Source organism: Tetrao urogallus (genome assembly GCF_951394365.1).
Source record: "Tetrao urogallus genome assembly, chromosome: 18".
Classification (NCBI taxonomy): Eukaryota; Metazoa; Chordata; class Aves; order Galliformes; family Phasianidae; genus Tetrao; species Tetrao urogallus.
Genome location: NC_136831.1, coordinates 9939322 through 9954498, shown reverse-complemented (window position 1 = coordinate 9954498; position 15177 = coordinate 9939322). Strand labels below are relative to the sequence as shown.

General features: G+C 47.5%; 1 protein-coding gene across 1 annotated transcript in view; it reads right to left on the bottom strand.

Annotated features, from left to right (window-relative positions):
* Positions 1-15177, bottom strand: part of MYOCD (myocardin) — a gene marked incomplete at both ends in the record, with an annotated part of 32813 nt that overhangs the window by 10602 nt on the left and 7034 nt on the right. Inside the window, 4 exons of the mRNA XM_079544169.1 lie at positions 2296-2457; positions 4844-4919; positions 9005-9060; positions 13577-13642. Coding sequence (XP_079400295.1) covers positions 2296-2457; positions 4844-4919; positions 9005-9060; positions 13577-13642 — 360 coding nt within the window. The remainder of the gene's footprint in view (positions 1-2295; positions 2458-4843; positions 4920-9004; positions 9061-13576; positions 13643-15177) is intronic.

The following is a 15177-nucleotide window of genomic DNA, read 5'->3' as shown; positions in this document are numbered from 1 at the left end:
ATGGAGCAGGGAGTGCTGCCCTTATCTGTTGCTCTCGTTCAGCCCGGGGCTGGCCATGTTATTTCATGATCCCATGTCTCTGCTGTAATCTCAGGCAGAATGGTGTTTGCTTGGGGCTGTTTCTAATGCACTGGGTATTGTCCTCTCAAACATATTGGACAAAGTGATGACAAGGACCTGATAAAAAAAGGTTCTTATATCACTGCTCAGCTATGTAGGGCACTGGCGGCCTCCTGTCACTGGGACGTTAGGGCTTTCTGTTGGGGTCTGGCACTTTCTGCTCACCCTGCCGGAGGTGATTAGAGGAACACGTCAGCTGAACTTTCCGCTGTATAAACAGTTGAGATTCCAAGGTTAAAGGAAAACGATTTTAAACCCTGTCATCTTTCTGGTATTGCAAAAACAAAAGGCTTAACGTTCAAAAGTGCCAGTGCTCATCTCTGCTCCTTGTTCAACCTTCAGCCCCAAGGCACGAGCACAGCAAACTGCCTCCAACTTTCAAAATCAGCTTGAGGATCCCTCAGCTTGTGGCTTCTACAGAAACCTGAGGGCCCTGGTGCAGCTTCAGCCTCGCTTCTGATGACACCCAAATGCCCAAATGCCTGACCTTACATGCTGCACGTTTCACCCAAAGTGGGATAAAACTGGCCTCCAGGACGTATTTCCTGAGCATGTGATTGATAGAAGAGGATTATGAAAGAGAGAAATTTCAAAATTGAGCAAATGATTTAAAGCCAGACTTTTGTTTTTAACAATTTTGTCTTGTAAATCTCTGCTTACCACAAGCTGCAGACAAGGCAGATGGAAAGAAACATTCAAAATCTTCAAGCACGCTTTGCCTGGCCTCCAAGCCTCCAGCTCCAGTGAATCATGCTCAAACTGCCTTGATTGTTTATAAGAGGAGGGATTTTTTTAATGGTTTTGTATTTTCGCTCTTCTCTCCTTCGATAAGTGGCTAAGGAGATTTTGCTTGAACTCTCCCTAAAAATTCCTCTTCAGACAGAGTCCTGGAACATTTCACCTTCAAAGGCAAGAGCTGTGAAATGCTGCAAATGGTGTGGCTCAAGAACCAGACTGCAGAAACTGCCGCGCGTACCCCACGTGCGCTTTGCAGCAGGGAAACGAAGAGCAGGAATGACTGGAGGACAGGGAAGAGGTCTGTCTAAGCCTGCACTATTTCACGCTGTATCTGCTGGTTTCTGAGATGAAACCAAAGTCAAAGTACTTCCTGCCTCAGTTCCCATTTTCTGCATCGCTCCTGCTGTTCAAAGACCCCTCCTGTCCCAGAGCTCTGCCATTGTCCCTGTTTTTCCCTCAGCCCAGAATAGATACTTGTCATGGGATTATGCCAATGGAAATAATCCCATGTATTTAGGAATGAGGAGCAACAGAACAAGGAGTTCCTGGAGGCAGAATAGCTCTTAGTGCCCCACTTGAGGCCTGAGGTCCAATTTGGACACAGAGATGAGCCCAGACATCAGAAATACGGGCTGCTGGGCTGGCACTGAACAACCTTGCAGGCTTTCCTGCTCTTCTCTCTGTTTTCAGATCTCCCTGTTTTGGCACTGGTGAACTCTGAGTCACCAGTCTCCTTTGTTTCAGCCCATGCACTGCCCTTCCTGCAGCAGCACGGGGGAAATAACTGCAAGGGATCCTGCCTCCCCCCTCCAGCTGGGATGTGGGTGGTGGAGGAACACTAAGTTTAGGCATAAACTAAGCACTGGGAAATAGTAAGAGAATACTCTCCTTTGGGATGCAGTCAGCTCCTTGTGTTCCCCAGAAGACTGGCACCCCTTTCCCTCTACTCTGTTGGACCTTGCATTCCACTGACATCAGTGGAAAAACAAAGCAGCAGCCTCACTGAACCAGGGCTTGGGATGTAAGAGTTTGGCAGGGCACAAGCAGGGCCAGGTTGGCCTGATGTCTGCATGTGTGAGCCCAAGCCCTCTCCCATGTCAGTGAGGAAGGAACATCCTCTCTCCAGCAGTATCATTTATGAACTCAAAGTCTTGGATGGGGCAGGTGGGGGAAGAAAGGATGCATTCTCCCTGAGAATACATGGCTGAAAAATGATTCGTGTTTCCATCACAGATACCCTAAGATGAAAACTCTCTTTTCATGGACCCAAGTAAGGCTGTGTAGGACTGGACAGTTTACTGTAAAAATAAGGAAATTTAAGTAATGTGCAGCTGCTACTCTTAGCTCCAGGCAGTCACTGCTGTGCGTCCTTGTAATCTCTCCGGCCCCTGCCCCGTGCCACGCACACAACACAAAATGCACGTTCACTTCCACTACCTTTTATGGCCTCTTTCACAGCTGAGTCGACAGGAATAATATTCTTCTCCACCAGCTCCAAAGGACCCGGCCTGAGAGCAATCTTTTCATTGAGATCATCTGCCAGTCGGGCTCTTTTCAGCTTCATTTGAGTGGACTGAATGGACCCCTCTGCAGCTGAGTCTAAAAGGCCAAATGGAAGGCATCAGTTCAGGACCAGGGCCATCTGTAAGCACACTGCTTGCTGAGAGCATGCTTCCCCTCAGCACAGCATTTCTGGGCTGCAGCCAAGACACAAGCAGAGCTCAGTGTCCAGCAGGAGCTGCTCTGAGGCTGGAGGCAAGATGGGGCATTGAGATGTGGATCTGAGCCTGAGCCTGACCCTGAGCCTGAGGTCAAGCTTCTCTATGCCCAATTAAAAGCCTTTGTTTTCTAACCTAGGCTTTCAAACCCAGCCAGCAGCTGAAGCATCCTTCCGAAGGCCCAGGAATGATCTGCAATGGAAACTTCATTAAGCTGTGACTGACTTGAGAGGCTAAGTGGACTCTGCCTCCTGCCTGCCAGGAGCCCAGTGGCTCTTGTGGTCTAATGCAGATCTGTACTTCTGTGGAACAGCTGGAGAAAAGAACCATTAACAGTGTTTGACAATTGGAGTAAATGCCTTGCTCTGGAAGGTAAAAAGCTGAAGCTTCAGGAGTGGAACATTTAGAGGCAGTGTGAGGACACTGTTCCAGGCCTCCAGGGGAAAAACAAGTTGGTGGAGAGGAGCATAATAAAGGCAGCTAGATCTGGAAACTACTGCCAAACCAAATCCAGCTGAGAAGCTCCCACTTACTGAGAGGTGACAGAGCAGTAACCAATTACCATAGCAAACAGTAATTCCCCAAACAAAGATGTTCTGTTTCCTCTCATAGCATCAGCTTGGGTAGAGAGGGAGCAAGATCCTAAACTAGACTGCAATACCCCTTGGGGGTCAAAACTAAGAAGGGCTGCACCTAAGCTATGCTGCCTTCAAAGGCTAGACACTGTTATGGAAGAGATATTGTGCTCAACACAAGCTTGATACCAGGGAATAATGCTCTGCAGGAGGTCAGGAGAGCTGATGTAAGTCATTTCTGGCCTCAGACTAGATTGTGTGGAACCCGCATGAGGTCCCTGAGGTGAGCAGTAACAGAAGGTGTGTCTGGAAGGCATTTAGATGATGGCACATATTCCAGCTGCCCCATTTCAATCACCTCTGTGACCTGTTAGGAACCAGCTGGGTAGATAAGCCCATGATACTCCAGGGCACATCCCCATGAGTGAGTAGAGGCCTCAGCCCAGAAGTGTGTGTGGGGTAGCACAGCCAGGTGCTCCATGCACAACTAGGCATGCTCTGCACCACCCCTGTATCTGGCCAGCCCTATCAGTGCTCAGTGACTGCAGCTCCACATCTCTTCTACTGCCTCCAGCCCAATTCCAGTCTGTACTTGCCTAACCTAAGGGAAAGACACTTCTACCTGTTAAATGGGCAATGATGCTGGCTCATTTTAGGGATGGAGAGACACAGTTAAAGGATGGCATTGGCATGAATCTATCAGACTCCTGGCTTAGACCTCCGGCATGCCAGAGGAAAAAGAAATACGGACTTTATCCACAGAGTGAGCAGGAGCCAGCCTTTACAGTCACCAGAAAGTAATCTGCTTTTTCTTGGGGACTGACAGGGTTCGAGGAGGGAGACTGCACAATCCTCCCTGTCTCAAAGGAGCTCCTTATCTCTGGAGATAATGGGGGACACTGCAGAGATCTGCTGCCTGTGATGGGATGCAGCAGAGCACCGCCAGCTCCCTGGTTGCAATGGGACATCAGGCTGGGGAAGGGGAAAATGCACAGACAGAGCAGAGCTCAACCTTCTCATATAGCAATGCTATAGGGTTGTTATTTCCATCAGCTTTCATTTCGTTTTGTTCAGCATCACCATAAGAATTATGGCAAAAAAATAAAAAACACGTCCAGCTTTGGGAAGATATGAGAATCACCTGCTACAAGGCTTGTGTGCTACCACAGGTGCCCAAGGTTTGCACTTCATGAGGATTGGAATCATAGAATCATAAAACAGTCTGGGTTGAACAGGCCCACAACGCTCATCCAGTCCCAACCCCCTGCTGTGTGCAGGTCGCCAACCAGCAGAAGAGGCTGCCCAGAGCCACATCCAGCCTGGCCTTGAATGCCTCTAGGGATGGGGCATCCACAGCCTCCTTGGGCAACCTGTTCCAGAAGCGCAGGACCTCTGCACCTTTAACAGAGTTCTCTTTCATAGTTGTTTTCTACCCCACTGTCTTCTGGACCATCTCACGTTGGTCCTTGCCGGAGATGAACAAAGGTTAGAAAGGCCTGGGTCTCCTCCTGACAGGGGAAAAGTGTGTCTTCCACCCAAAGACGGGATCTGGACTGGCTACTATACAGCATGTCCCTTTTGACAGTGGCTCTCATGAGCAGCTGGGGCAAAGTAAATAGTAACGAGAGTCCTGAAAGGAACTCAGGTGGGGCAGGAGAGATAAGAATGTAGGAAAATCCCAGGCAGTCTTACCTTGTAAAATGTGCATATTGACCAGGTCTGATCGCTCAGGCCTGCTTCTGATCTTGTGCTTGAGATAATCTTCAGTCTGCAGAACACAAATGCAGAGAGTGTTACCTGACTGGAGCATCAATAAGGTACAGAGAGCAGGTGCCTCTGTGCTGTCCCATGTTTTTTTGGATTTATTACAGTTTAGGTTGAGTGAGCTCCCAAATGGCATTTTTTTTTCACCTGGACACTGGCTGATTCTTGAACAGAAGTTCTTCAGAAAGGGAACAACATGCACAGAGCTGCTGAATGTTCACTATCCTCACAACTACACCGTGTCCTGGCCAATTATCCTTGGGCTTCTAATCCCTCAGATCTTATGAGAGTTTATGGGAAGGAAGAGCCCTGCTTACTGGGAGGGGCAGATCTGCTGGCTCAGCAACCCACATCATCTTTGAGAGCTGCACTACAGCAGTGCCATGGTGTAGTCTTAGCAATTACTTCTGTGGGAAGCCTGTCACTCTGCAATGAGATACAAGGCTGAGCAGGTCATGAGGATACCCAGACACTCACCCCAGGTCAACCACAAGACTTAGCCTTCCTGCAGCTACATACTCTGCAGTTCCTCACCCCATCTACCCCATCTGTAGTGTGGGTTTGGGAAAAAACACTTTGCAGATCACTGCAGCTGAGCTTGTGATGAGCTTGTACCCAATTCTTCATGGCTTTAGGAACAGAAGGGCATACAGAGGTGCAAAAACACCTTCCTCTGTGCCAAGGAAGTCGGTACTGGGGGCAGTTGACCTCAAGTTTACAGATGCAAGCTTACTACCTGGTGAAGAAGAGCTAAAGAATAACTTAGATTAATTATCAGCTGTTTGCTAAGTTGAGGTGCTAGAAGAAATAGTATAAAAAAATACACATTTTTTAAAAGGTTTAAACTCTTCAGGATAAATATAAAATAACACAAGCAGCTAGAGAAAATTAGAAAACCTGTGGTAAAAGATATACAGGTTGGACTAACAGCAACAATCTCTGGTTCTCCAGGAAGCTGGGCCAGGGAGAGCATAATTTACTGCTTTTAAAGAGATGGAGAGAAGAAACCTGGAAATTACGACTCCAATCAGAGAGATATTGGAACAAGTAATCAAACAATCTATATAAAGGGATTTTGAAGATAGCAAGGAGGTGAGTAACGGCCAGGATGGATTCTCCAAGAACAAAAGATACCACAGCAACTATTTTCCTTTTATGGAGAGATGACAGATTTCTGTTACAGGAATAAACAAAGTATGTCACAAAGTTTGACTCTAAGCATGTTTTGACATTATCTCATTTTCTCATATTCAAACCAGAGAATTTGATCTGGATAAGACAAGCATAAAAAAGGAGCGTAACTGTGGGTCACCAAAGGAGTTAGGAATGGTTCACAGTGTAAACATAAGAATATATCAAATCATGTTCTGCAGCAATTCTTTCTACTATTCAATTTTTTCATTAATGCCTTGGATGATAGAAGACATACTGCTTAACTCTGATTCATTCAAGACTAACAGATTGCAATAGAAAATGATTTGGAGTAATTGAAGAAATCATCTGAAATTCATTGGATACAGTTAAAGAAGGACAATATGACTATGGTCAGGTCACAGCTAGCATCAGCTGGGGCAGCTGCACAAGCACTGGAAGGAATGAAGATTAATCCACCAGAGATGTTTCTGCAGTGCTCGGTGGGCAGTGACCTTAGATAGAATTTGGACTGGCAGGCAGCTTTCTAGGGAATGCCACAGGGAATGTCAAATGGACACAAGGAATAGCAAGGCCCTGCTCTGGGACCCGCGTCTGAAAGAACACGTGGGAAGGACCTGGCAGGCAGCAGCAGCAATCATTGAGTCAGAAATGGGATCAATGAGGAGAGACTGAGGAAAGGAGACTGATCAGCTCAGAGATGCGCCTACTGTAGGGAAACAGGGTGCAAAATAATTTTAAAACGTGGTGCACAAAAAGAAATAAATGGCTCTGCTTGTCCATGCTTGTAGAAGGATAAGTAATGGGCTTAAGTTGCAACTGAAAAGCTTGGGCTGGGAAGCAGGGAAGATATGGTAACAGCACAGGTTAGGTTAGGGTGCAGTGCAGAGGGTTGCTGAGGGTGTGGATGGGATGGCTGCTGGCTGCTGCACATCTGTCAGGAATGACCTAGCTGGGGCTGTGCTGCTGTGAGGCAGAGGCTGTGTGTAAGCTGAGCCAGACAGCCTCTGTCCTCCAGCCCAGCAATCTACCACAGGACATCGACTTCAAAGTCTGCTGCCCTGGCCTAACGCCAGCCTCGTCCGTAGCCAGTGACATGTTTAAACAAATAATAGACATTTTATTTACTGAAGCCTTTGCAATTTCTTCCCCTTCCCCCATAATTTTTCCCCAGCTTATTTTCACCATCACAATCCCTTGCTTGGACCACCTGTAGGTCTGCCTGGATTCTGTGCCAGCTTAGAGCTGGATGATGCCTGCATTTGGGTGCAGTTACATTCACCCAACTCACTTCTCTGTCAGATCAAGGCCTCACTTGAGCTAAATCTGAATTACTGTCCTCCAGACGTGATACCACCATGTTAACTCCTGCATTGGCACCATGCTAGCCTGACTTTCTGCTGTGATTACAGTTCCATTTGACCTTTTACTGTCTATGAGCTGTGTTTGTGTCACTGGGGTGCAAACAGTGGAGAAAGACCTCAGGTGTGTTTTTTCTTTTTAGCATCAGTTGAAGCAGAAGAGCTTTCAAAACACATGAAAGCCATTACTGTTATCTGCTTTCTGTTTGCAGAACACCAGTTTGAAGGAATATCAGCTAAACAACAAATGCTATTGAATAATTATCTGGAAACAGCTGCTGCTCCTTTCCTGTCAGGGCTACAAGCAGGGCATCCTTGCAAAGGAATATATTTTTGTTATAGGCTGTGTTCATCAGTGTGCTCATTAGCATGCTCTAAAAATGCATGCAGTTTGGGATAGACTAGACCATCCTTCGCTTTCCCCCAGGCAACCAGCCAGTGAAAGCCTTTGAAGAGCAGGACAGAGACACAAATGTATACAAAAATGTAAAATATATGACACTTCAGGGATACTTTGGATTGCTTGAAATTTCGTAAGCACGCTAATTTTTCAGAGTCAGACTGTGTTTCTTATGCTAGCCATTTATTACTGCTGGAGTCTCAGGGCAAGTGATTTGGAGTGTGTTTAAGCTCAGGAGAGCACTTCTCCATATTTCACAGCCATACTTTCTTGCAAAGGCCTTTTCCATGTGACTGTAAGCATATTTTGCAGACTAATGGAAGAAACTCTTGTGTTCAAGAGAAACCTGTGTGACTATTCCCTTTGCCATGCTGTGTGCAGAAATCTCTCCAGCTTGGTCAGGGCTGCATGCTGGGTGCTATAGAAAGTGTTTGGTGTGATTTTCCAAAGTGTGATCGCATCGCAGAGTTTCAATGTGCTCTGGAAATGGCTACTTATCTCGTCCCTGCCTTCAGCAATATTTTGGGAAGCCGGAGTGCAGATAGGCAATGGGGTGAGTGTGAGACTGGCTCACTTAGCCCCTGGGATATCGCAGTGGACCAGCAGTGCTGCTGACTAAAGGTCCTCTCTGATGGCAAGTATGAGCCTCCTGGGGACTTTCTCCAGGTGACATCTCGCATTGCTCCTGCACACTTGCTAAATACTTAGCCTCTCATCTGTCCTGTTTGATGCTGACTGTTCTCTATGCCCTGACTTGTGCGGGAGTGGAGAGCAGTCAGCACAGCATGAAGTGGGCCGTGGATATGGCCCTGCAAGGAAAACAGAGGCTTGAAGTAGTTGGACATTTATGTAGTTGCAGGTTTACTGGAAGGCTGAACCCTGCCTTAAGCTCTTGTAAAGCCCAGGGACTGTTTTAAAACCCCCAAGCTCAGGGGACAGATGTCCCCTCTGCAATTTTAAACCCCCTGCCTGGAGAAGGGTGCTCCTAGACACATGAACCCTGGCTTGACCCCAGCGTGTCTGAAGCAAGGGAGATGCCCTGACCCTCGTCTGTGGCCATAGGGCCTTGCTAGAGGAAGCCAGATGAGGGCAGGGTGGTGAAAGGTGCTTTCAAACTCCACAACTCATGCAAAGCGAGCCCATGTGTTCACTCATTGGGATGGCAGTAGGAATTACCTTGGCTCGCTCCAGACTTTTTCGCTGTTCATGGAATGCGGATGGGCTTTTCAGTGCTGCAACAGGAAAGAGAGAGGAGCAGTCAGCACAGGAGTGGAAGCAAGCAGCCACCAGGATATTCAGCAACAGCATTTTAATGAGTGCTATAAAAATAGCAACACAAACTAGCTGCTCTCTTTATTGCACTAACTAAAAATAACTCAGGAAAGCTCTGGGAAATCCTGTGCTCTCTGCCAGGCCACAGCAAGAGAGCAGGGGACGGGGAGTGCAGGAGGGACATGGACAGGGAGATGTGCAGGCTTTGGGATGTGCTGCTTAGGGGGATGTGCTGGAGAGCAAGTGCTGCTCTTCCTGGAGCTCCTCCTGCAGGTAATGGGACTGGGGGGCACCACAGGCCTGGCAAACTGATCTAGGGAGAGCATCAGGCTGTGGGAACATCACCTGCAAGTAACACCTATAGGTGACTGAGGCCAGCAGAAAAAAAGGAAAAGACCTGCCTGGCCACTTGGGGCCATGGGATTACAGCCTCCAGCAAGGGTGCTGCAACCAGGACCCTGGAGCTGCTTTCCTTTGTCCTTCTTCCATCACTGACCACCCCTCCATCTTCTCTTGGCTCCTTCTCTCTGGACACTGACCTGCCCTCTGCCCAGAAGCACTGGTGTGACATGGTGCTTCCCTGGGCAGCTGTCTGGCCAGGACCAGACAGATCTTAGCATCTACTGGAACTAAGGATTAACCCAGAGAGGGTCCCAAAAGAAAGGCAAATGATCCCTGGGTCTTGGACCAGTGAGAGCAGTCTGTGCTGAGTCAAGGAGGACCCTGCACACTTCCTTGTTTAGCCTGATTCTATAGAAACTGAAGAGAAATTTGTGTGGTGAAGGGGTTAATATTTCTCAGTCCCTGAAGAAATTCTTGTCTGTCTGTGTAAGCAAGCAAAATGAAATGTTCCCATTGGGACGGGGAAGGGGAAGGTGTCCTGACCCACAAAGACAGCCTGCTACAACTCTTTGTTTGGCAACACTGAATTCCTTTCCCACCTTGTGAGTGGGATACAATGAGGACAGAAGTTATTTTCACACAGGACATGATGTCCTGCATCAGACTAGAAAAGGACGATGAAAAGAATGAGGGAAGCTGCAAAATGATTGGGGGCCTGACTTGGCTTTTGGTAGGCAATACCCCTAACCTCCAGGGAATCACAGCAAAACACATTCCTGCTTCTCATGTTTGGAAAGCGACATACAGACAAGCCAGCATTACTGTGCCATGCTCCAGTGAGCAGCCATGAGGATTGGTGACAGCTAGTTTAACCAGAAGCAAAATAAAATGGTGCATACAAGAAAATGAAGGTAGCAAGAGAAATGACTTTTACAGCTCCATTCACTTCGAAGTCCTGACACTGGGAGCTTGCTAGGGGCACTGACCAGTCAAACACCATGCTATTCATGAGGAAAATGTTGCAGAATTTAGCCATTTACCAAGATTTTTGGAGGAATTATGTGGATGCTGCAGCTTGTATTAGTCTGAAAAAACAAATGAAGACATTCCTAACACTGGTTATTCAGATTCCTCGTCAGGCAATGGCCTGGCAGCTTGAAATGGCTGAGGTCTGGAGGCAACAGGGCAGAGCTGTGCTCGGTGTTGATAATTTTAGGACTACTGACTGTAAGGCTCAAGTCAGAGGATGAGGTGGTGGCTGCATACAGCAGAAGGGTCCCTACTTCAAGCACAGCTATTTCTGTATCCCATCGCACTGGGGAGAACTTTTCCTTGAGGAATCCTTGATGATGCAAACTGCCACCCCTTCCCTTTAGGCAGATCTGGTTGGGGTCTGGGGCAGCCCCTGGGTCGGGATGCAGGAAGGTTTCATCCCCACTTGTCCCTGCAGCCCTCTCTTCTGCAGAAGGATGCTCTTGAATTAAAAGATTTTGCCTGGCCAGTTTCAGTTTCACTAAGACAATAAAATGACATGAGTTCAGTAATACAGTGCTGCATGAGCTAAGAATTTCTCACTCAGTGAGCCTGAAGAACAGGACAAGTTCTGCTCTCACCTGCACACATACCTGCATCAGGAATGTGGTCTTGTCTCAGTAAACATAGATTTTCCCTTGCTTTCAGATGCATCCTCCCCCCACGCTCACGGGACTGAAGGGACCCAGAGGCTGCCCCTGCTTACCAGTCAGTGCTTGTCATTATTTGTAGAGCTTTTTATGTTAGAGTTTATTGTTCTGCCTGCCAGTTTTTCAATGTGCAACCTGCAAACTTCTGACCATCAGAGTTCACTTTTAAGCCTGGTCCAGAAGAGCAGCACTGCTGCCTTTTGCCCCTCAGCAGCCTCCTTTCGGCAGTTTCCTGCCTTCTCCAGTGATGGGACCATCTGAAGGTTTCACATTTCTTAGACAATCATCCAAAGGAAGAGAGCTAAGGCTCTGATGGCATTAATCTTGCCCAATCAAACCAGACACAGAACAGGCTTTGGTTAGGTAAGGACACCCATCTAACTGCATTTTGCTCAGGTACCACCATTACTTCACCCTGAACTGCTGACTTCAGTACCCAAAGCAAGTCAGCTTTCTCAGTTCCTCTGAAGTTTCACTCTTACTGTGCTTGTAATCCACACTGCTGAACAGCTCAGCAGGTTCTGTGGATGGTCATCAGCAAGGGTTTCAGCAAGCCCTCAAGGCTTTTATCCAGTGCTAATCTTTCACTTCTTTTTGTGGTTTCTATATAAAATGAATCAGTTAAAAAACCAAAGTTTCTTAGTCTTGTGACTGCATGAGCTGAAAATGTGACATTTTTTGTATAAAACCTGACCTGCAACATGGAATCAAGCACGTGTTCCTAGGTTGGCACCAAACCTGACTCAGCACAGAGACCAGCAATGACCCTCTGTTCTCTTTCCAGATGAGCTACTCTCAACCACAGTGACTCACAACCATCTATATTCATTTCTTGCCCACCTGCAATGGATATGAATCAATATCCCACCCTGGTGCAGCTCTTACAGCCCATCTCATCTGCAGCTCTTCAGAGCTGACAGGACATGGGAAGTTAAACAAAGACTTTTTCATAAGAACTGACTGCACGTTCCCAGACCACAGGGAAGTTTGGCTGGGATTCCCACTTGTCCAACACCAGCATCTTACACTTTCTCCTGAGGTTAAATTCAGCAGCTGGATTCTGCATGTCTGCTTTTACAATGGCAAAAGTGCCTCTTTTTAAAATGTTTTTAGTGACTGAGCTGTGCTCATGCTTCCCAAAATGGTCTCCTTGAACAGAAAGCAGACTGTAAAATGTCAGCCTAGAAGCTGGAAGGGTAAAGAAGCTGTCAGTAACTGCCCCACGTGCCCAGCCCTGCAGCGCAGCATCAGGTACACAAACTGCTGGGCTGGCACTGCAGCTGCATACACGTGCAGAGGGGTAAGCTGCACACTGTCTGAGTGTGACCACTTGTGCAGAATGAAATAAGCAGGTTTGGAGACACTGGACATACTTCTGGCCACTGACCGTATTGCCAGTGCTTGAAATTTTATCACAAATGCCACAACATTTTGCTCAAATCTCCAGCTCCTGGAGTCCCACAGTTAAAATGCTTGCCTGCTGGTGTCAGGCAGCACAGAATCTGAATGCCCATAGAAATAAACAGGAAAAATGAGAAGAGCTTTAATTTATAATTCCTAAAACCCTGACAGATGTGATTTTTATCATCTTGCTTGAGTTTTTTTAATGCTTGATGCTGGCAACAGTGTAATGAGAAGGCATCTGTTGCCAGCTCCCTCAACAGGATCTTTTAGGAAGGCAGCTGCATGAGAGAGGGGCAGCAGAGGGATGAGCAGGGTGCAGCAGGCAGTGCTAGAGCCATGATCCTAGAGAGCTCTTGTTCTGCTGGTTAAACAAAAGCTGTGTCACAGTCTTTGAGGTTAGCCAGAAGAGACAAACGTGGCACAGCTTCTGGAAAGCTGTGATCTTAGCAGAGACCCCCATGATAAGATGGAAAGCTACCAGGATTGTCCTTCACCTGGGCCCCAGATCATTACAGATTCATGCACGTGGAGCCTGAGCTTTTCTTCAGTAGTGCTACAGGTTTCACGATTGTTTCTACAGATGCTACAGGTTTCTGCTTGTGCAGAAGGGGATTTTCATTCACACACATTTTGAACTCTAGCATCCCTCTCCAACTTTTCCCTGTACTGTGGGTCTGACCCTTCCACAGCAGCTCCTGACTTCTGCAGGAGGATGTGAGATGCTCTGCCCTTGCAAAGTGCTTTGCTTTGCCACTGTGACCTCTGGGACAGGGCACTATGCAGCTCAGTTTTTGGATGGTGTAAGCTAAGCAGCAATCCTAAATTCAGCACTGTATCTTGCATGGCAAATGCTGAGCACCACTCTAAAGCACCACAGAGCACAGTATTGCTACCGGGCTGGAAGCAAAGCCCAGCTCAGCAGCAATCTGCTCAGAGCACTGGGGATCTGAGCAGGCAGCTGGTGCCACAGAGCATCCCAGCAGTGCCCAGGAGGAACACTGACCCCCAGATCCACAGGTGGGTGAAAAAGGCAGAAAATGGTACTCACGTGGCATGATGCCTTGGTCTGCCAGCTGCTCACGGGTCTTTCTCTGCTGAAGCCGTAGCTGCAAAACTGCGAGAGACAGAGTGTCAGGAAGAGACACAGGATTTTCCTAAGGTACCAGTATGTCTGTCAGGGATGATGTTCCAGGGGTCTGTGTGGCACTGAGACCTGGCACTGATCCCTGCTGCTGTGGGGCCAGACTTGGTGCAGCCAAGAAGCAGTGCCAGGGAGGGGCTGCACAGTCTGCACCAACTCAGCCCTTACTTTACACACAGATGGTAGGGATAGGACTGGATCTGGTGCAAGCGGTGCCCCCGACACTGATTTCTGCCTGATTACTTCAGCTCAAAGGGAGTCTGCATGTGGGCAGAGGGTGCTGGCAGGGAAGAAGATGGGGTTTGAAAGTCCATCACTACCTCCTCTGTATTATGGTGTGAGTATCTGTGACTGAGTGCATGAGGTTTGGTGTGGAAGCCAGATCAGCTCCCGTGACTACTCAAAACTGTTAAATTTCTGCCTAATGCAGAAATTCATAAGCCCCTTAGAAGGGGTAGATGCCATCTCTGCTGTTTGTGACCGTGGCACACCATGAGTGTAAGATAAATTTTAATTGCCTGCTAAGAGCAGAAAGGATGGAGCTGAGAGTAGGGAGAAGCACCTGTAACTAATACTGCACCACAGCTGCCACCCATAAGAACACGGTGGGAGCCTTAAGCCAGCAGATTATGGTTCCCAGGAGGTTTTTAAGTCTATAGATACTGCATGTGTTTGTTCTTCAGCATTATAATAAGCCACTTCTCCAGGACTCTTGGGTTAACTACCCTTAGGCTGAATCCTTGCTACCAGAAGCTTTGATTCAAGTGTCACTGGCTCTGCTATACTAGGGCTCTTCTTTCACAGCCTAAGGACCTCTCCTGATACCTTTATAACCAGGAGATTCTCTCCTGTCCCAGCAGTGACAATGAGTAAAGCTTTCCAGCTTCATCACCTTCCCAGAGGCATGACAGCAGTGCAGAGCCCAGCTCTGCATGCAAATATGCTTACTGGGCTGAGAGGGAGTAGAAAATGTGGTGAGGAGAAATCAGTGACATCTCTGCATGAACCTACCACTGTTCAAAGCATCTTTCTGGATAGATGGGAATGAACCACTGATTGAGGTCACTAAGTGGCTTAGAGGCATGACCTCAGCTGTAGAGCATTGAGGAGGCATCTAATGAAGAAGAGATTCCCTGAAGTATTGCTCAGTATTTACTGCATGCAAATATTAATCAGCACAGTGCAGCCCGCCTTGTGCAAGGCTATGGACATCTTTGTGGCCCAGGCCTGCAAAAGTTAGATCATCCATTGCTTAGGGAACTCTGCCAGTATTTAAGGATAACATCAGTCTACACCTCTGTTTTTGTAAATCTGTTGCCACAAAGATCAACACATGTGCATCCATCTCCTCTCCTACAAGGTAAAACATGAAATTCCCATATTTTCCTGATGGAAACTCAGTACAGCTTGCAGAAGGGCACCAACAATCACAATATGACTGCATGTTTATCTCCTGCCTACTGGCATAGCACCAGAGAGAAGCCTTAGCTGCCCTGAGAGTTGGTATT